The 23,141-nt window shown below is 28.2% G+C and overlaps 1 protein-coding gene across 3 annotated transcripts in view; it reads right to left on the reverse strand.

The window, feature by feature from the left end:
• The window catches only part of LOC136978206 (uncharacterized), a 145,713-nt gene that overhangs the window by 85,679 nt on the left and 36,893 nt on the right, over nucleotides 1-23,141 (reverse strand). For 2 of the 3 annotated variants that reach the window (XM_067273862.1, XM_067273861.1), the window contains exons 3-4: nucleotides 17,122-17,196; nucleotides 1,141-1,204 (exon numbers count right to left, since the gene is read on the reverse strand). In XM_067273862.1, the coding sequence (XP_067129963.1) occupies nucleotides 1,141-1,204; nucleotides 17,122-17,196 (139 nt within the window). The remainder of the gene's footprint in view (nucleotides 1-1,140; nucleotides 1,205-17,121; nucleotides 17,197-23,141) is intronic. The other variant, XM_067273863.1, reaches the window with a different exon arrangement.

The following is a 23,141-nucleotide window of genomic DNA, read 5'->3' on the forward strand; positions in this document are numbered from 1 at the left end:
ATTGATTTTTAAATATAAATAATTTGAAAAATAGAGCTGGAACAAGAATTTCAGTTTCAAATTTAGCAATACTATCCAAGATATATATATAATGAAATTAAAATTTTAGACAGATTATTACAAGTATTAATAAAAATATAACACATTTAATTACATCTCATATATAATAGTAGTTTATTATATTGGTTAGAGATTAAGCAATATAATAGCTCTTACTATAGTGCATATGTTAATTAACTAAAAATCCAAAGCAATGATGATAAAATATCATTAATTTAATAAAAAGAAAAGAATTACACTTTTATAAATAAATGTTTTAGAGGCAAAAAGACTTTTTGATGCAGAAATCAATTTTTATTTTTGATTTTATTTTGAAGATGAAGTTTACTTGATTTTTCTGAATCATCTTTCATGCAACATGTTTAAAAATACCAAAACTTAATATAAATTCATAGAATATAATGCAAAATTAAAACATTTCTATATATTTGTCAAACTTACTAGCAACTCTGCAAAAAAAAAAAAAATTATGTTTTAATAGAAGAAATAACTAAAAATACAGAGAACATTTTTTACTGCATTTTTGACAATGAATTGAGATTACTCAATACAACTTAACACTATTCTTTTTGTATTTTTAATTATTTCTTCTATCAAAGTATAATTTTTACTTGTATTTGCCAGATATTTTGTGTAAAAGTCAAAATGACATTTTTAAAGTTTAAAATCAAAACTATATATTGAAGTATTGCCAATTGGATAGCTATAGTATTATTTGTCAAAAAAATCTACTGTAAATTTTAAAATAGCCTAATACTAATTATAAACTTTAAATTAAATCATAACTGGAAAAGAATATACATCAATATCAATTAATTTTAATAAACTTTTAATTAAAATTTTTAAATGAGTTTCTTCAATATTTACTTAAATTTATAAAAAAAATATATTGAAAAATTGATAAACTTATCCAGTTATGTGAATAACAACAATATATTAAATAAAAATTTTAATAAGAAAAAATATTTTAATTTGTTTTATAATCAGAAAAGTAAAAACTAATTCCTCAATAGGATGAGTCAAAGAACATCTGTTTACATCTTAGTGAGAGTTAAAATAAAAAATGTAAAGACTTCTTACCAGTTGAAGGACACTGTCAATGGCTCGGTTATATTTATCACATAATGTCTTCATGCTCTCAAAACTGATTTGTGAAAATAATCTTACATTATTATACAATATTTTAAATAATATAAAATACTTTACTACTAAAATTGATATAAAATATTTCTTAATTTATTATTCAGAACTTTATTACAAAAATAAAAATAATTAATTTTGCTTATTATAAATGTAAAGACAATATAAGAACTATAGAAATGAGTATTATTTCTACAGCTTTATATCACTTTTAAAATAATAAAAGAAAAAATAATGTTTGAATTAAGTGAATTTATGATTACTAATAATGAATGACATGTTAAAATAATAGATTTAAGTTCAAATTGTATGACGGGGTGCTCTTGAAAAGTTTACAACTTTTACCTAGACGCAAGAAAGCAAAAGCCACACTATGAGATTGATAGATAGAAGCCATGTACTGTAAAACTAAAACTCATGTACTGTAAGAGTCCATTATATTTATTACTTTGTTCACTTCAACAATTTGAATTCATGATAACTGCAACAACACTAGATGGAATTCAGCAACACTAAGAAGCATTTGGTCATTAAGTTTTTTGTTCTTGCAGGGGAAGAAACATAGTAGATTCACTCCGAGATGCTGGCAACTAAGAGGAACAAGATTTGCTTTCAATTAGAAGATCATCAGGGCTGTTAGAGAGCTGAGATGTCAACCAACCCAAGAAATTTTTTTCTTTTTAGGGGTTAAAAAAGTCGAAGAACTTTGTAATAAGTCTGTAGAGTTTAAAGGTGATTATGTTAATAAAATACATTTAGTTTATCAAATTTCTCTTTTCTTCTAGGAAAGTCACAAACTTTTCAGCACCTCCTGCATATATACAGGGTGGGCCAGCGAAAACGAAACGGCAGAGGGTTCGTGTTCGTCCAAGCAAAGCGCTCGGACAGGTCGATTTTACTCTCGAGGGGACATCTTTTGCAATAAAGTTTTTGCGATTCTGAATATTAACTAAACAAACATTTTTTTCGAAATAAATGCTTGTTTAGTTAATAAAAAATAAATGAGTTTTTAAAATTTTTTGTTGTCTGTTGTATTCAGAATCGCAAAAACTTTATTGGAAAAGATGTCCCCTCGAGAGTAAAATCGACCTGTCCGAGCGCTTTGCTTGGACGAACACGAACACTCTGCCGTTTCATTTTCGCTGGCCCACCCTGTATGTATATATAAACATACACATAGTATTTCAAAAAAGTATACTTAAAAAGTATGTATACTTCAATGACTGATATATCATAAATTTTTAGTTTACTTGGGAAAATATCACTGAAATAGTTCATTATTTATGTGTTTTGTTACAATATAAAAAATATGTACTAAATCTTGGAATATATGACATTATTTCAAGTTTTCAAATTCATCATTCATGCATGATATGATTGCAATATTATTATTATATGCTTTAATAAAGTGCTTATCTATTACAATTTAAGTCCAAATTCTTTAAAACATTTATATTTTTCCAACTTCAAAGACAATGTCTTCATAGCAATGAATACGGTGCCATAGTCTTAATTGTTTATGATACCTTGTTAAGTGTTCATCGCTATGAAGAAGTTATCTTTTAAGGTGAAAATGTATAATCATCCAACTATCAGCCAAATAAATTAGACTATTGAGATGTTTATAGAAAATGTATAAATTTCTGAAAATATTTGAGCTTTGATAAATAACTAAACATAATAACTAAGTGCTCCAATATAACATATAATTAATGTCAAACTGTAATTAACATAATAAAACAAACAATATATAATAAATACCTTTAGCAGTGGATAACAGTTTTGAGAATCATTAGTGTTGTCAGATCCTATGTTTTACTGTAAGCTTTACATTTTTTCATTTATTTTACTATTTGTTTTCGATTTGCACACACATGTTCTTCCTTTTTTTTTATATTTTTTTATGAGAATTATATTTTAAATACCCTAGTAAATATAGTTGAAAGTTGGTTGCAAACACAACCATTAGATGATGCTGTAACTATTCAAAACTGTTGACAACAATCTTTTTCGAAAATGCATAATTTTGTTGACAAAATCTGCCGTTCGAGGAAAGCCTGGCAACCCTGAGAAACATAAATGCTTTTAACCCAGTTCATGGATCATCTTCAGGTGTAATAAGACAAAAGAGAATGCTAAAGCATGATAAGAAAGATGTAATGGAGTGCAAAATCTGTAACAAAACTATTACCAACATCTGCTTAAACAGCAGGAACAATGCTCTCCCTCCTGCTTGGCAGTTTCTCCTTTATGACATCAGAGGATGATGTAAAAGATTCTCTTTTTTCCCTTGGTACATATCCTAAGCCATCTTATAACACATCACCATTCCTCTTCTTACCCAAAGATGAAACATTCATGTTTCTCCAAACTGTTCTCACTTTTAAAGGTATACTGTTAGTTTATAAAGTACTGTTGTCTATGCATTGTTGATATTTTTGAGTATATGTTATAGAAATGTTTACCAAGAAGTATGTTAAGATTATTGTTTACATCTCTACTTGCTCACCTTAATTCTACAAGTAAATATTGCATGTTTCATATTAAAAATAAAAATTGTCTGAATTTGAATTAGTGAATTATGTATAAATTGTTTTGAGATATTTTCCCATTTGTGAAAATCATATTTTCAATAAAAAATAATTTAAATTAATGATTATTTAAAAAAATAATACATTTTTTCTAAATAATCATATTTTCAAAGTGAATATGATCGTTTCAGCAAAATATAATTATTAAGATAATTTATTGAAAAAATTTTAATGTCCTAAAACAGAGATGGGCAACATGGAAGGACCATATTTAAAACTTTTGAATTGATGTAAGCTGCATACAAGAGAAAAAAAAAATATGGGTAAATCACAATTATTTGTTCATATATGATGATAAATTAACATAAGTATACTTAATATGACTTCTGGAACTAATATGAATGCAATATATCTGAAATATTTGGTTGAATATTAGTCACTGCTAGTTTTAAATTAGTTTTGATGTGAGTCTGTTAGCCAATTTCTTGTTTTACTTTTTTACTAAATCCAATGCAGAAGAAACTGTTCCCCTACAGACTGTTATAGAAATGATAGAATTTTTGCTGCATACTTCCTTAATGTGAGAAATTGGTATATTTATTAATATTTTGTATGACGTAGGCCACACAAAATATTAATGTGGAGCACAGATTGCCCATCCCTGTTCTAAAAGATGTTAATAGTTCAATTATTTTGATTCTATTTTTAATTTTATAATAATTTATTAAACAATAGCATGTATGCTTTTCTATTATATTTTTTAAACTACTTTAAATGTAATTATTATAGTTCAAATACACTTGTTATTTATAGACAATTATTTCAACATATGACATATAAACTCACTAATTCAAATAACCTTTAAACTGGGTTTAAAAAAAAATAGACCAATTATATCTTAAACAATTGTTTAAAATTTTAGAAAATTAAATCCAAAGTAATTTAAGTAATCAGAATTAATGAATATATAATCTTAAAGATAATCCAGTAAAGTTTCAAAATTCAGCATTGGATTATGAAAATTAAAAAAAACTAAAATTATTGAGAATATGAATATTTCTGCCATTTTATTTAAGGCTTCTTTAGGCACAAAGTAAAAGAATCAAACAGAATTTGAATCAACAGATTCTAGAGTAGAACAATATCTAAATGTTAAACTTCTTTTACAGAAGAAAACCTAAAAAAGTAATAAACAAAAGATCTTTTTTGTAAATCTGAAATAGTATGCTTTCTCTGCAGAAGAAAAACTTGAAATTTTGGATTATTATTATGCTGCTTGGCTTATATAGCAGTGCCCAATGCTATGCCAGATTAACATCAAGGCATAACTAAAACAAACTATTAATTGGTTTACATACTATTCATGTATTTATCTATATTCCCAACCATATGATATGTCCAGCATGGCAGTCCTCTACAATGTGATGCATGTGCAGCAGTGAAGTTCCAATGTTATCATATCCTCATAGCATGAAATTCACACAAGAAAGAACCATAGGTACAATAGACACCTCATGATTTCTACAGAGATACCCCACTTTGCATATGAGCTCATAATACATGCCAATTCCTTCAGTATAAGTATGTACAGTACTCTGTATGCTGTTTGGAATTACCATGTCCATAATGTAGATGATCCTGCCCAGTCTGTCAATGAATGAAAAATCCAGTCCATTGTGTAGTTTGCCACCTTTTCAAAATTGCTGACCTTATTTTACCATGCAAACAATAACGTGTACACCAGTTCTAAACCAGTAGGGACTTGTATAAGAGCAACTTAAATTAAGAAATGAAATAACTTAGCTTTAAAGAGCTTAGAAGCAAAAAAAAAAGGTTGACAGGTTGCTACAAAATCCCAGACAAAATTAATTGTTAACCTGGACAATGAATTAAAAACCAGACTGTCCAGGTGAAAACCGGATAGATGGCAACACTACCTATGTCAGGACCACAGCATATTTTGTATATATTGCCCTTCCCAACTCTGAGATGTACATCTGTGACATGGTTCCTGGTTGTACAACAGCCTGTGTTGGTGCACAAGCCCCCAATGTATGATATTTGCCACTTGGCTATATCAATTTAAACAGCTAGCCTCTGTAGCTTACAGCCCAAAGTGATGTGCTTCACAGTCCTCCCATAAGCATTATCTGTGAGGACTGGCTTCTCAGAATATGCCTTCTGCAGTTTTTTACATTTATGACCTGGTCTTGTATGGCAATCATTTACTACTACTTATATACAAACACACAAGAAATATGGGATGTTCTATATGTTAAAATTAAACAGTATCTTTTATCAAGTAACATTCCAATTTTGAATAATATCATATTTAAGCTAGATTGGAAACCTGATGCAGGCTTATGAAATATGCCAAAAATATTTGTGTTCCTAATAAATGTGTTTGCTGAAAATGAAGAATGTGTTTAGATTTTCTTATTACTATTTTTTTTGTCTCTTCCAAATATTGTTCTGTTCTGAAATCTATTTGCTTGAATTCCACATAATTTTCTTATTTGTGCTTATAAAAACCATAAGGAAAAAAAATGGACATATTTTCAAATTTTTAGTTTTCTATTTCTGCATCTAATATTAAATTTATGTGCTTATAAATTTTCTTTATATTAATATTAGTAGACAGGGTTTCATCATGGTTTAAGAAAAAAGCAATAACTTTTCTTTTTGTTTTTCATAGCTATTAACTACAAATAAAGGTTTTGAATTAATATAATATTTACATTTACTTGCTATAAATTTTAAAATTAAAAATGATATATATTGAATATTTCATTTGCTATTATTATGTAACAAAATATTTTAAAAATTTATATCTGAAAATCATTCACAAGAGTAATATATATATATATATTCAAAGAATACCAAAATTGTGAATAAGCTATTGTTCACAATTCATTGCTATATTCAACATAGCATATGATATGTTCAGTCAATTTGGATTTTTATTTATTGAATAATTTATTCTAGCTTTTTCTAATACATCATTTAGTTCATTTGTCTCCTTTCTCTCCTATGCATTTGTTATGTTTTTCAACTGGATTTTCTTAGTTATCTTCTATAATTCATCTTACAAATGTAATGTATCCTATGCGTTTAATTCTATTGGGTAAGTTTTGTATAAACTGAAATACAATAAAAAATCTCAATCCTAGTAGTGAATGAATACCTATTAATGTATCTTGTTCCTATTACCTTAGAGATGCATTTTATATTTAGTAAATATATAGAAAAATGGTATCTAAAGATGCTTTATAATAATATCATCTCACATTCAGATTTTAAATATAGAAGTCAAAAACTTCCTAAGATAAAAATATTTTTAATAAATATCTCTGTTATAGAATTATCAAAAATTATTTATCAGAACATTTAAAATGTAAATTAAATTTCCATTTTTACTAACTTCCTTTTCAACAAGAGAATTTTAAGGCTCTAATATCAAAGTATTGAAAAAATCAAATATTCTAGCTTCTTTATTATACTTTTACTTTAATAAAAATGAAAAGTCAGGCATTAATTTTTTAACTGTTTTTATAATTCATATTTGATGTCATTATATGTTAAAATGTTTTCTGAATAAATGCTGATTCTTAAATATATATATATTTCATATCATATGTAGAGAATGACAAATCCAGAAGTCTCTGTCCTAGTTAAGAGAACACCTACTAATGTAATCGAATACTGAGTAAATTACCAGCAAACATAATATTTTGTCACTATTTTAATACATGCTTAATATATATTTAGATTAACTGTAATGGAAAAATCTTTATTATTAAATTTTGCTTTTCTTTAATGAAGTATCTGCTATGAAGTGATAGCTAAAAAAGATGGGTTCTGAAATATGGACCTCTTACTATTTCTAAATATTAAATTATACAAAAAAGAAACATTCAGTTATTAAAGAAACATTTAATAAAATTACCATTTTTCTAGTATATACCATCTATTAATTTTCAAACTTTGCAATTACATCATGTATATTGATAACATATAAAATTTTCATTGCATCATAAATCTCTATTTTTATTTATGCAGCATTACATATAAGTATTAAATATAATAGACAATAGAATTTCAAACACTATCCTAAAATACTAAGACTTATCCATATAATATCCAGTTATTCCTATATATATATATATATATTATATGCACGAAAAATATAAATAGCCATGACATTACACCAAATGTGAATATAAAATAGCAAATTTGGATTTTTGTTGATTGAATAATTTATTCTTGCTTTTTCTAATATACAGGGTGACAATAATTAACCCGTACAAAGTTTGTAGCAATGCTGCACCTGAACTTTTTTACTGTCACCAATTTACATACTATTGTTTAATTCTCCATGATTTCCTGCCTGTGTAGATGTACTTTCAATGTAATAAGGGTTAGTTCTTTATTTTTTTAATGGTGTCGAACAAATGTTGTGCAATTTTGGAGCTATTCCGGCAAGGAAAGCATCAATGTGAAATTGTTCGTCTGCTCGGTGTTCCAAAAATGACAGTCTCAGATGCAGTTCGGCGATTCAAGGAGCTTGGCCACAATGGTGACCGTTCCGGACGTGGAAGAAAGCGCACTGTCAACACGTCTAGGAACCGCAAGATCATCACAAAGCGAGTTGACTGACATGCAAAGGTCTCCATGAGAAAAATTGCTCGTGAGATCAGAATCAATCGCGAATCGGTGCGGTTAATGGTGAAAAAGGAACTCGTACTCAAGCCCTACAAGTTCCAAAAGGTTCAGCTCCTCACTGACGAAAACAAGTGCGTGAGACTCCAAAGATCCCGTTAACTCAAGCGTCGGGCCGCAGGTCGACAATGGGAGTGCATTCTCTTCACAGACGAGAAGCTTTTCTCTGTACAATCATCAAAACGACAGGAACTGGTCTGTGGGGGCTCCTGGACGCTCAGCCATCATCGAACATCACAAAATCCAATGTCAGTCATGGTTTGGGGTGGAATTTGTGCGAGCGGCAAGACACCCCTTGTTTTTGTCGATCAAGGGGCCAAAATCAATCAAGATGTGTACCACAATGACATTCTCGAGGCTGTGGTACTTCTATGGGCTCAGCAGCATTTTGGCAGTGCGAAATGGACGTTTCAGCAGGACTTGGTGCCGACACATAGGGCGAAGAAGACTCAGGAGTGTGCAAGGCTCATTTTTCCGATTTCATCTCGTCTGCGGAATGGCCACCGTACTCGCCGAATCTGAACCCAATGGACTACAGTGTGTGGTCCATTTTGGAGGCCAGGGTCTGTTCTAAGCGCCATGAAAGTTTGGAGTCGCTGAAGCAATCCTTGCGCTGGGAGTGAGACAAACTGTCTCCAGAAGAGTGCGGCCCATCGCTGAGAATTTCAAAACGCGTTTGAGGCTCTGCATCAAAGCAAAGGGGGCCACTTTAAAACTGGCTGAATATCTGATTAATACGTAAAGTATTGTCACTGTTATATGCTGTTGTTTTGCTAATTTTCATTTCTTTAATAAATTTACGACACAAAAAACTTGTACGGGTTAATTATTGTCACCCTGTATTATTTAGTTCATGTGTCTCCTTTATCTCTCCCATACATTGTTATTTTCGAGTGGATTTTCTTAGTTATCTTCTATAATTTATCTTACAAATGTAATTTATACTATGCATTTAATTGTTTTGGGTAAGTTTTGTTTAAACTGAAGTACAATAAAAAATCTCAATTTATTATTATAAGTAAGTAAGTTCTAACTGGAGAAATAAACAAAAGAAACGGTGCACTTTGTAACTCCAGCAGTATATTTAATAAATCATAACATTTTCAACATAATACCATAGATCTTCCGTTTGATAACGGCTAGTCCCATCCAAACATCTGCTACAGGTGAGGATTACTTTTGTCCTTAAGCAGCAATCTTAACCACATCAAGATTCTGCTGATTAATCTGCAATGGTTAATGAGTGCAGTAGCACAGCATATAATTGATGTTAACTGTATCATGTATGTATGATATGTTTATATAAAACAAATTAGGCCCATGTGTGATAATGTCTAACAATTTATGTATTATAATTATATGTTTATAATTGTACTATTTTATATGTAATCTCAATTATGCCTAGAAGTATTGAGGTAGACAAATAAATTGAATTGAATTAAATTGGTAGCTTCCACATATGTTAGATTCGTGTCAAAATGCTGGTTCTCAATTGGATAGTGTAAACACTGGAGTTATTGTGGCTGATAGAGTCCTTGTCATTATGTAAGACACCAAAGACCATTGGATTGCGCTTGTATACAATGTTTACATTGCTCATATTGGCTTGTTCTTTATGTATTCATCTTAATATGGAAAAATAATGTAATGCAATTCTCCTCTTAGATGCCATTTGGAAAGAGATATCTCTTGTGTTTTTAAAGATGCTAATTAATTTATAAATTAAACTTGTAAGAAATCCATGTTGCTTGGCAATTCTTTCAATATATCACTTTCTTGCTCCAAGCTTAGAAGGAAAACATGTGGGTTGTCATTAAGTTTGTTTAGAAACAGATTCGGGTAGATTTTTTGCCACAAAATAAAAATATCATTGACCTAGTGTAAACCATGATATGATGTAGAAACATGAGTAGAACCTCTTTTTCCAATTGGTGAACAAGTTCATAAAGAATCCTGGAGGTGGAGCTGCCCATGGAAACACCTTTTTCTTGTACATAAACAATATTATTAAATAAGAAAAAGGAAGTGTAACACACCAAATGGGTCAGTTCCAGAATGTGCTTGTGATATTTGGAAGCATGTTCCATGTTGGTGAGTTGGAAGTCTCCAAGAGTGCAGAAACAAGGAGATAGTTTAATAGATGAGTTTTTTCTGTGAGAGTGTTCTCTTCAGAACACCTTTTAATTTTAAATTTTTTCTGTTAAATTCGATATGCTTATGTTCATTTTATTTTAAATGGTGTACTTCACTGAAGAAGGTCTATGGTATTAGGTTGAAAATGTTACAATTTATTAAATATACTGCTGGAGTTACAAGGTGCACTGTTTCTTTTGTTTATTATTGTAATTATATAATAGGGCAAAAGTCTACTGTACTAGAACTTGAAAAATCTATTGACCATAAGTACTCTATTTGTTTTACTAATGTATCCTGTGTTTATAATTATATCTGTTGACTTTTATCTGGGAATTATATTTAAATTTATCTCAATATATTCCTACAATTAAAATAAATGTGTCATTTCTAAAATTATTGTTAATATTAAACAATTATTAATAACTTAAACAAAACAATATAGTATTCAAATAACACAACTCACATTTTGATAATATGAATTCAATTCTGAATCTATATTATTTTAATATTACAGTATAATTTTATTTTAACAGATTGTGGAACAATGGATTTTTTCCCTGGTCCTGACAAATCAATATAATTTTACCTCCTTTTAGCAGATATTTAACTCAGAATAACGGATTTTTTCTAGCCCCATCTATTGTAAACTTTACATTTTTCTAATGTTCAGTTAATATTTAGGTGTTTCCAAGAATTTGTAGAGTTCAATGATGTACTTGTTGGGCTTCAATTTGAAAAAACTGTAGACCTATAAATTTCCACCCATCATTCATCTGTCTGTCTTTCCTTAATCTCGAAAATGGAGTTAAATAGATAAAATCTGAGACCAGATATGGCATATAGGGACAGGAGGCCCAGATAAACTGTATATGAATTTCCAATGAAAACCAAAAGTCACATTATTTCAATTCAAAAATTTTCCCCTAAAAGGAATTAGATGGATGACAGCATGACTTTGTTGCTAACAGGAAAAGTATGATGTACAGAGCTTACTAACAAAAAAGTATTACACACAGAGGCAAGACACTACTAATTTAAATTAAATAAATTAAAAAATATAATTAAAATTGCAGCCCAGCATTGTGACGATGTCACAATAAATAATTGCTCGTTACATCTGGGATATGTACAATTCAAGAATTATGTGAAAAGAGTAAGCAGGCTGATATGATTAAGGAGGAGCTATCTAGAGTACATTATAGTGCCAAAATTTAGTAAGGTCCAAGTATAGTGCCAAAATTTAATGAGGCCATCTAGGCTTTCAAGTTGTGAAGATCTTACTGACAAATTTCAGCATAAACAAACAGACTGTACTGTACATGACATTACTAATATCAAGAAATGGTTGCACTCAATGGGCAGAAAAGCAGAATCAAAACAAGATGGATGAGTTTTTTTTTAACAAATCATGAAGTCAAGTGAAGTACTAATAAGCATACATAATTTGACTCTTTTTGTGATTACAGTATATACAGTTTCCATCTGCTTTGTCATATATATGCATGGTATAATACAATCTTGTAACATACATGTTTCTATAGAATAAAGAATAGAGATCTCAAAAGACTAAATAATTTTATGTACTGTTTTGGAAATCCATTGTGTTTGTGATATAGCAAATTCTTGAAACAATGGATGATTTTTGGCAGACTGAGCAATTCATTAAAATGAGATTACTGAAAATATTGAATACTTCATTGTTAATTATGACTAAGACAGATGTAGAGAGAGCTTGAGAGTATGAAGCTTGAATCCAAACAAGTAAACCATCCAAGACTGCATCTAAAATTCTAAATTTTCAGAAAAAAAACACAAAAAAGTTTTACTTCAAACCTGTGCATGGTGCACACTCTCCTTTTATATATATGTATAAACAGTATATACAGTCAAATGTCCAAAATGAAACCTGTATGTAATGAAAACTTGCCATTAATGGAAAATTTCTTCAGTCCCTTAAAGTTTTTGCAAAAATTAATGTAAATTAACCTGTATGTAGCAAAAACTGAAAGGAAATTTGGGCCATATAACAGAAAAATTTATATCTTTATCCGATTTAACACAAATTTAACAAAACTTTACAAGCCTAGCATGTATAAATCATAAGTAAAAAAATACACATATGCAATACAGGATAGCATAATATGACAATTGTATTAGAGTAATCTTATTGGAATTTGAATGGAAAGTTTTTGTATATTTTTATTAACAGCATATAAAAACTTAACATAAATATGTGATGTGATTGTAAGTTGTGAAATTTAATGCATTATTCCTGATGTGAAATTGTATTCTGTGTTTTCAAGCTTATTTTAAACTTTTTTACATCACATTTCATTTGAATAAAATCAAATTGAAATGTCTCAGATAAAATGCACATCGAGCATATTATGTATGCTATTTAAGTTTCATAAAGAACATCACACTATACAAACAGTAAAATATACTCATACTGTGTATGGGGAATATGCTTCTAAACTCCCAATGCGTCAAATGTGGTTTTGAAAATTTCGTTCAGGAAATTTTGAACTAAAGAATACAAAATGTATAGGCCCCAAAAGCTGTTGAAGAGAAATTGCAGGAAGAAATTGTTAAAGATTGATGAATAACAACTTGTGAATTTGCAATAAATCCTAGTTGTCACAGACAACACTTCATCCACTTGAAATGGTTGTAAAACATGCTGATAATTGGATTCCACATATAGTTTGTTTTTTCTTCACTCAAGAAAAAAACAAACTGAATTGAGTATAATTTTGTCTGATGAAGATAGGTAGCTGTAAGATTTTATTTTATTTTTAAATTAGTTACTCTTTTTATCTTAAGTGAATTTTTTTATGGATGAATGAAGAAATAAAAGTTAAAATAAAAATATTTATTATTAACCAAAAATTTATTCCAGTGGGTGGTGATTATTTGGTCGAATACCAAGGTACCACTGTATTTGATTAATGTGATTTTGATATACGTGGTAACATCAAGAAATTTATTACTCCCATTAATTAAGGGATACCTATAGCAGATAACCTGTATACAGCGGAAGAGTTATTTGGTCCCTTGGGGTTCTGTTATAGACAGGTTTGACTGTATAAACATATATATTTTATTTTGAGTTAATTTCAATAAATATACCTATCCCTATGTCTAAATTGAAACATGGTAAAAAAACATATTTTCAGCTTGTTTAAGATGGAAAACCTGTTTATGCAGGAAACTTTACAATCCTTGGAATTCTGGCTTTTCACATGACATTATAAATTTTAACTCAATAATTTACTATACAAAACAATTGAACAATATACTTTTATGCTATGAAGTCAATTTTGGCTAATCAGTTTCTAGATAATCAATTGCTCTAATATATGTGTATTAGATTTGCTCATCTATCCCACTTTCAAATTTTCATTGACTCCATTTGGAAGCCCTGATCTAAAGTTACTAAGAATGGTCTGGGAAAATAAATCTCTGTGTGTTATAAACACACTCTTCTGTAAGTGTAATTTTTTCTAAGATTTTCAAAGACATATAAATACACCTTTAGTTCTCTCTCATTTGTTTTCTTTACATCCACTTTATACCTTAATTGATATTATTAGACATTTCTATTTGGATTTGTATCTTGGAAGCTGATAAATTTCCAGTAATTATCTTCTATCTAATGATATCACTTTAGGAAACTTTCATAGTTAAGACTTGTGATGCAATTATCATCCTGATAAGCTATAAATTCATTGCTCTTTCCACCATTATAAAGTAAATTTTGATGGCTAAAAATAATTATATACATCTAAAACAATAATCCTAGTTTAACTGTGTAATATTTTGTTTTATTTACACATAACGGCATTACTTTTTCTGATTTCACTCATGCAATTAAAGATGAGATCATTACAGTTATAGTTTATTTGCTTCATTTTGGGTACGTTCGTTAAGTCGAACGAGTTAAACGCGTTAGTAATGAATCGTTCGAAAAGTAGTAGTCTCGCTCAGTGCGCATGCTCCGCGGTGTTGACGTATCGAATGAAACTCTAACGAAGCTCACGAAGGAAAGAGTTAGTTTACTTCGTTAAGAAAATGGCGCCCGACGATATCGATGTTTCTAGATCTACTCGAGTGTTTAAATTGTGAATTAAAAGGTGAAATGATTGAAATAACTGTCCATCCGAAGCAACCTAAGAAAAATATTTTAAATAAGGCTGCACTAGCAACATTCATATCTTCGATTTTAGAAACAGCCATTTAGTTATAATGAATCGTTCGAAAAGTGTAACAAAACAAGAATAACGATGACGTCATTCTCGTTTAACTCGTTTGACTTAACGAACGTACCCTTTCTAAACAAAGCACAGAAATTCATTTTACATTAAAGTAAGATTCGTATAAAATTTAAATTATTAATTAATAATTGCCTAAAAGAAACAGAATTTTAGCATACAGTATTCGGCAACATTAATATCCAAATAATTATTCAGTATTCAGCCAAAAAACTATTCACTCTATCCCTAATTTTAATGTTACAATGAATAAATGAGAACTGGTACGTTCTAAACTGTGAACCAGTATCCAAGTGTCTTGCTTTCAGCAATTGCTGCAAAGGCATAAGTTATGTGATGAAACAAGTTATGCGAAAGTTTAATTTCCATTCTAGCAATTTTATGTGGTGTGTACGCCATCACAAGTTATTCATATCAAATTACAGTAAGTTTATCTAATTAATTACATATAAATTAAATCCAACATACAGAAATAAACAAATAATACTACCAGATTTTAAGAGGACTAAAATGTGCTAATTAATTAGGTATTATGTAATTTGTACTAAACGTTATTAAGCTGCCATCTTGTGTTAAATTTAATAATTGAAAATATTGTGGAAGAAAATAGCAATTCAGCATGGGATTTGAATCCAAACACCTGCATACTGTGCAGATGATTTACCAATTAAACTACCTAGACTCTTGTCCAATCTTTGCTTCCAGACCAATTAATTTGAAAGATATAAGCATATAGATCATTAGTTGCAATTAATCTAATTGCTTTTGGATTAAAATTTAATGTAGTTTTGTAGTTAAATTATTTAATTTTTATGATTGATAATTTAAATTATAAATTAATTAACTGAATAAATTATTGAGTTAAAATAATAAACTGTGTGAATTATTTGTTTTTAAATTGCTACTAAATGAAACTTCTAATTTAAAATTTTTAAACTTTTTGAACTTTTGAGTAAACTATTTAAACTTTAATAACTGAATAACATTTTAATATATGATTTAACAAACCGAATTTAAAAATATTAAACCTAATTTCAATATTTTTTTTTCCGTTTTAATTAATTCAAGAAACAATTGCTCAGAGGCAAATCAAAATAAGCATAGACTTTATACATATAACAATTTGATTATTTTGTTAAGACTGCCTACTTCAATAAAATCAATTAACACAGTGAAAAGAAAATGAAAAGAATTACTAGTGAAATTAGCACAGAATTGAAAAATATATTTAAAAGATTTACAGTTAAATTATATACATATTGACAGCTCAATAATCTAATATTTATTAATTTTTTTTATTAAAAATTCTCAAATCTGAAGTTAATTATAATTCCTAACATATTTTTTTCTTGTTAACATCTATCTTTCTCACAAACCTCACAATTAACTATCATCATAGACAGATGATTAAATCAAAATTATTTGAAAATTAATTCAATTGTAATAGTAAACTCAATAGTTTTTAGAACAAATAGCTTAAAGTAGACTACTATATATAAAAGTTGTTTTTAAAATAAAAATTTGCTATAGCATATTCTAAAAATTAAATATTAGAAATATTTGAATGTTAAAATTTTAAATAAAAACAAATCAACATATAATTAATTTTATTTTCATACATTAATATTTATTACATCTTTATAAAGTCTAGTAGTAATTAAAATTATTAATAATAATAAAAAGTAAACTATTACAGATGATGATATTATTATACTATACTATACTTTTTATCATTTAACTTAATCTGCTGTTAAGTTTTGAATTACCAATGTTTTGGTATAGAAGTGTAGTAAATATTCAAATTTAAAAATTTCATTAAATCTTACTATTTGAACAGTATTTAAAACTTAATCTTAAACTTAAAAACTTAAATAATCCACTACTCAACTTCATAATCTGTAAAAATTGCATTTAAAAAGTTGTCAACCACTTAATATCTTTAGCATTATCAAAAAATCCATTTTACCATCATCCTTAGAAGTATGCATATTAAATAAGGAAATTCAAATCTTTTGAACTTTTTTGTGTAACGTTTATCATCATCATCATCATCTATCATCATCCTTAGAAGACAGACGATGATAGAACAGATCTTTGGAATGTGTTAAACATATTAAATGAATTAATTTCTTTACTTAACTGTCTTTACAATAATATATAATTTAAAAATTTAATAATAAATATTATGTATTTTACATGAAAATATAGTATTTAAACTTAATTTTAGATTATTTTAACAAAAAATAATAATAAGAATATTTTACCTTCTAGTATCATAATCATTGAGTACATAATTTTCCATTGCTAACTTAAGTTCTGGAAAATCTTCACACACCCATCTGCAATTAAAATCAAATTTGAAATATTAAAAAATCTGTATATAATACTTTCGAATTAAAAACAAAAGGTGAATATAACTTTGGATGCATAATCTAATGTCAAATTAATTTTAACTTTTTGTATTTAAATAATAACAGGAGAAAATCATAGAAGATAATTATTGATATTGCAATCTTGCATTTTATAAAATTAAATATTTTATTATTCTTTCTAATTTATTGTTTTGTCTGTAACGTGTTTAAATACTTTTTCACTGTTAACTTAACTGTCAATTTAAAAATATTTATTGAAACATTATTATTTAATTAATTATTTTAGACAAAGTACAGACACTGTAGTAACTCAGGTGAATTAAATTAATGTACTGTACCATTAATAGTAGTTGAAGTTAAAAGAACACTAACTTTACTCACTGTTAAAGGAACATTAATTTAATTCAACTAAGAAATTAAAGTTCCTAGTGCTCTTATTTGGATAAAATATGTTGAGTTTTTCCTACTAACTAACACTGAGCATGAGTGGAGAAAAAAATTGATTTAGCATTGCTAGAGCTTTCTCGCAATGGCAATGTCAAACTTTCCTAAAAACAGACCTGCATTAACTGAAAACCATACTCAATGATGCAATAGAACTTTATTTTTTGTAGACAGCAAGTTACTGTACATGAGATAACAGAAAAAGCCCAAATGAAAGTTTAGGAGAAAATCAAACCAGAAGAGCTGATTTCTAATAGATAACTTAATTATACTAAGGTTTCCACTAACTGATTAAATGTAGAATATCTTTTATGCTAATTTAGAATGGATCTAAATTACAGTTAAAATTTAAAAAATCAAAATTCCAAAGTTATTTTTGATTCTCTGAACGTACTATAATAAGTAATTTGATTTCAAATTGTCAGTTGTTATCAGTAATTTAATAGGGTCAGAAAGAATGTTTGATTTCTCAGTTTTCCAATTAGTTGCAAGTAATTTAATATGTAAAAAGTGTTAATTAAAACGTTTTTGAAACATTACTCCATTTTTAAAACAATTTAAATTAGAATGAAACCCTTATAAAATTTAATAAAGTTATGTTAATTATTAAGCTTTAATCAGAAAATTATTTTACAATTAGATCTGAACAAAACAGATAATTTAAATAAAGCTGGCTCAAATTGCTAAATTTTGTTATTTTACAATTGCTGAAACCTTTCGTTTAGTTTGTAAGAAAGTTGAATATAAAAAACAGCTAAATAAATAAAAAAATAATTAATATTGTATATGAACAAACAGTATTTTAAATTAATTAATTTTAATGACATAATTCAAAAATACAAAATTTGAGTAAATTTTTTTCATCATATTTATTTCTTTCTGTGTAATATGATCATTCTAAAGAACAAAGACAAATTATTTACATAAGGCTTTGTTTCACATTCTATCATGTATGTCAATTTTTATATATAGTATGTTAGAATTTATTCTCAAAGTTCTGTACTGTTTTATTCCTAATAAAAGATTATATATTTTCAATTCCACACTACCCAACACCAGTGTAAAGTTAATTACATACACATACCTCAAAGCCTGTTACTGGTGTGAAATTAACATCAAAAAATGAAAAATTAGATTTCCACAAATGTTTCTGAACTTTCCAAATGGTTCTTTTTCAGTCGGCAATGAATTTCCATTAGAATGCCATTAAAAAGGAACATTATTTGAAATTCGAATGTTTACCTGATGACATTTTATTAGGCATGCATGCTATAGAAGGTAGCGATTGACAATAATTTATAGTTCTTTATCCATTAGCGCTTGCCATGCTATGCACAGATTTAATTCTTTTTTGTGGTTAACACAGTTATTGCTAAGGCTGTATTTGTAAATACAGCCTTAGCAATAACTTCCAACCACCTTAGATGTTTCGTGTGTGGTGAGGTGTGGGTAATTCTCACCTGGTTAAAATCCGGTTCTATGTCGGGGTCACTGGCGTAACCAGCAAGTTCAGTGGTGTTCCTGGCATGCTGTATGTTTGCTATGTGCTCTTTTATTCTAATCCCCAAGGAGCACTTCGTAGAGCTGATGTAAATGAGTTCTCTATTGCATCTGTGATCTTTAAATGGGATGTTGTAGATTCCTGGGAGTCTGTCCCAGTTAGGAACATCCTTTCCATTACAAAGGATGTCAAAAACAGTTGGACATCTTCCATATGTGATGCGAATGTGGCACTTCTTAGCTATCTCTGAATGTAAGATCCTCCCTCACCACCTTCCCAACATCATTTTACATAAGAGGTACAGTACATAGATGATATAATCATTCTATGGAAGACATCTACAGACATCTCAGCCTTTGTCAATTCCGTTAACGACAACCCGTATGGTTTAACCATTGAAATCGATCAAGCAGACCCTATGGAGGTCCATTTCCTTGACATTAGCATTAGAATTGAAGGATTGGCAATCCATACCGAGGTGTACCGTAAACCAGGAGCAGAATCCATATACATACCCGTGGGGTCTTGTGACCCACATCAATATAAAATTGCAGCTTATAATGCCTTAATTAGAAGAGCACACACTCACTCATCTATGCAGCAAGCTCTTCACGCCGAACTGAGACATACTCATCGCGTAGCCATGGACCATGGGTACCCCAAGCTCACCCATAAATTAATCGACCGGTTTCACTGCTCCCAAGAAACACTCCAAGTCCACTCCCATGACAAAGACCGACCTGACGATGAAGAAAGGATTCCAGTCACTTACAACCCATATCTCAAGTCAATATATACAGAGATAGCTAAGAAGTGCCACATTCACGTCGCATACAGAAAATGTCCAACCATTTTTGACATCCTTCATAATGGAAAGGATGTTCCTAACTAGGACAGACGCCCAGGAATCTACAACATCCCATTTAAAGATCACAGATGCAATAGAGAACTCATTTACATCAGCTCTACGAAGTGCTCCTTGGGGATTAGAATAAAAGAGCACATAGCAAACATACAGCATGCCAGGAACACCACTGAACTTGCTGGTTACGCCAGTGACCCCGACATAGAACCGGATTTTAACCAGGCGAGAATTATCCACACCTCACCACACATGGAACATCTAAGGTGGTTGGAGGCCATATATATTTACAAATACAGCCTTAGCAACAATTGTGTTAACCACAAAGAATTAAATCTGTGCATAGCATGGCAAGCACTAATGAATAAAGAACTATAAATTATTGTCAATCTCTACCTTCTATAGTATGCATGCCTAATATGATGTCATTGGGTAAACATATTCAAATTTCAAATAATGTTCCTTTTTAATGGCATTCTAACGGAAATTCATTGCTGCCTGAAGTAGAACCATTTGGAAAGTTCAAAAACATTTGTGAAAATCTAATTTTTTGTTTTTTGATGTTAATTTCACACTGGTATATATTTTCTTTTCTTATCATCATTTTTTTTCCAAAACTTTATACAACTCTAATTCAAATGTTCAAAAAACTTGAATCCTAACATTTCCAGAATAATAAATTTTCATAAACATGTACAGAAAAACAATCCTCAACCGCTACAAAATTCTAAAGTCTTATCAAATATTTAAACTTAAATACAAAAATATATAACAACAAAATTTTTTTCTGTGACAATATTTCTAGTTAATCATTGGATGAAACTAGAATATTTCAATTTGTTCTATAGTGGAAAGAATGTTGAGCAAAAGCAGAAAGTTAAAAAAATTACTTCATTTTATGGAATTTTATAGCAGTATAGAATTATTCTGCTATTTTTGTTGTTCAAAAAAAAAAAAAAAAAAAAAACATACCTGTGAAGATGCGTGGTAAGCTTAAAGTGCTACAATTCATGGATTTTAAAAAGAATTTCTATAATTTTTCTTTTACTAGTCATTTTGAGAAAAGATTAATACAAAAATTAAATTAAAAATCAAAAGTATAAACACAATGGCAAATTGAATAACATATGCAAATTGAGAATACATAGAGCATGACAACAGCTGAACTTTATTTTTCTTTATTGTCAATAAATACAATAATAAAAATATCATTCTCTGACGAAATCTCTTTGTTCATGGAAGAATTTATCTTATAAAATGTAAATATCCCAGCCCTTAACAGAATTTGAACCCATAATTTGGTGAACAGGGAATAGTGTCTTAACAAATTGTCAGATTCAAGAAGTTGATGAGATGTTATTATTAAACTATTCTTAAACATACATCATTTGTTTTTCGTCGTCACTGACTTTAAAAAAAATCAATTTATTAAATTTGAAGATAATTAAGTAAAGAACAAGAAATATCTGTCAAATAAATCTTTAAATTAAATATTCAAATAACAATGATTAATATTTAATTTATTTTTGATTTTTTATAATTAATTATTAGTTATAATTGTAATTCACCAACAGAAAAAAAAACATTTTTATGCAATTACTCATGTAAGTTATATATTTTTTGCAACTAACAATAAATTATTTAAATTTCTAACTATAAAAGTATATCAAACTTTTATTTAAAATTTTTATTTTATTTAAACTATTATTTGTTGAAGGAAAAAACCATTTAAACAACTTGTCTTAAACTTTCTGAAATTCATTGTTCCATAACATCATTTCCATCTGCAGAAGAGTGAACATAAATTTGAAAAAAAATCATGAACTTATAAGGCTAATTGAATATTTTTATTGACTGTAATTAAATCACTTAAAAATTTTTGTACTTTGTAGGATTGCTGTACAACTCAGTGTCAAATATATTTATTTTTACTTAAATGCTTTACAAAACATTTTACGCATTATCAGATCAAACACTTAAAACTGTTTTAAACATAAAACTTATTCCTATGAAAATTTACAGTATAAAGGACTTAGCATTTGATAAAAAGAGTGAATGAGAAAATTTAAACAAGAATAATTACTGTAATCAAATGGATAACAACAATAAAATAGTCTTTGATATTAGATTTATTCATAAAATATCATTGAGAAAAATAAGATAGTTTATTTAAAATTAAAAAACAAAAAGTTTTGATATAACTATGAAAGAGTAATTAGGTTTTTTAAAATATATTTTATATTTTAAAAAACCTAAGTGATAAATATATCCTAGTGCTTTTGATTCTCTGCTTCAGTTATTATTTAAAGATTTTTTTTTCCAAGATTTCTTTGTCTTTCCTCTTCAGTCAAGTAATACATAGTTTCTGAAAAAATTCTCCAAAAATAAAGCAGAAAGGTAATCTATTGTTGTTAATAAAATTTTATATAAAATGAAATATTTGATAAAATTTCTACAAAATGATTTTGAATTTAAGATTTTACATAAAACAGAATAAATTCTTGCATACAAGTAAAGAAACTCTGATAAACTAGAGGACTCCCATTGTATTTATCATATGAAAAAATCAAGTTAAAAACTTCATTAAATAAAAAGAAATAAACAAGTACAAAAAAAATTCAGTATGGTTAATTCTTTTAAGAGAGTTTGAAATTAATTCAAGCATTAGAATCATTAATTTAAAACTGCAAATATAATTTTGCATAATTTTAAATAAATCAATCTGAAATATAATAAAACCATTTGAACAAATAATTCAACAATATTTTGATGGGTTAGTTATTTACGCTGTTTCTCTATCATCATTAATCTTAAATGATTGATGTAAATTATAAATTACATTATGGCAATTAAATTACATTTGGCTCTTTCACATTTGAATCATTTTTGTTTATATCTCTTTGTGACCAGTAACCACCATCATCATATAAAATATGATTGTTTCAAATATATGATATTTTGGAACTTACCATTAAGAAAAAACATAGAACTGTTAATAAATAAATATATTAATATACAGGATGAGTTAAAATTCACTTGTGTTCATTTCATTGCAAAGGTACTGAAGATATATAGTTACATAGGAAGTCATGTATAGAAAATTGG

Source organism: Centruroides vittatus, unplaced genomic scaffold, assembly GCF_030686945.1.
Source record: "Centruroides vittatus isolate TY-2023 unplaced genomic scaffold, ASM3068694v2 contig_5, whole genome shotgun sequence".
In the NCBI taxonomy this organism is placed as follows: Eukaryota; Metazoa; Arthropoda; class Arachnida; order Scorpiones; family Buthidae; genus Centruroides; species Centruroides vittatus.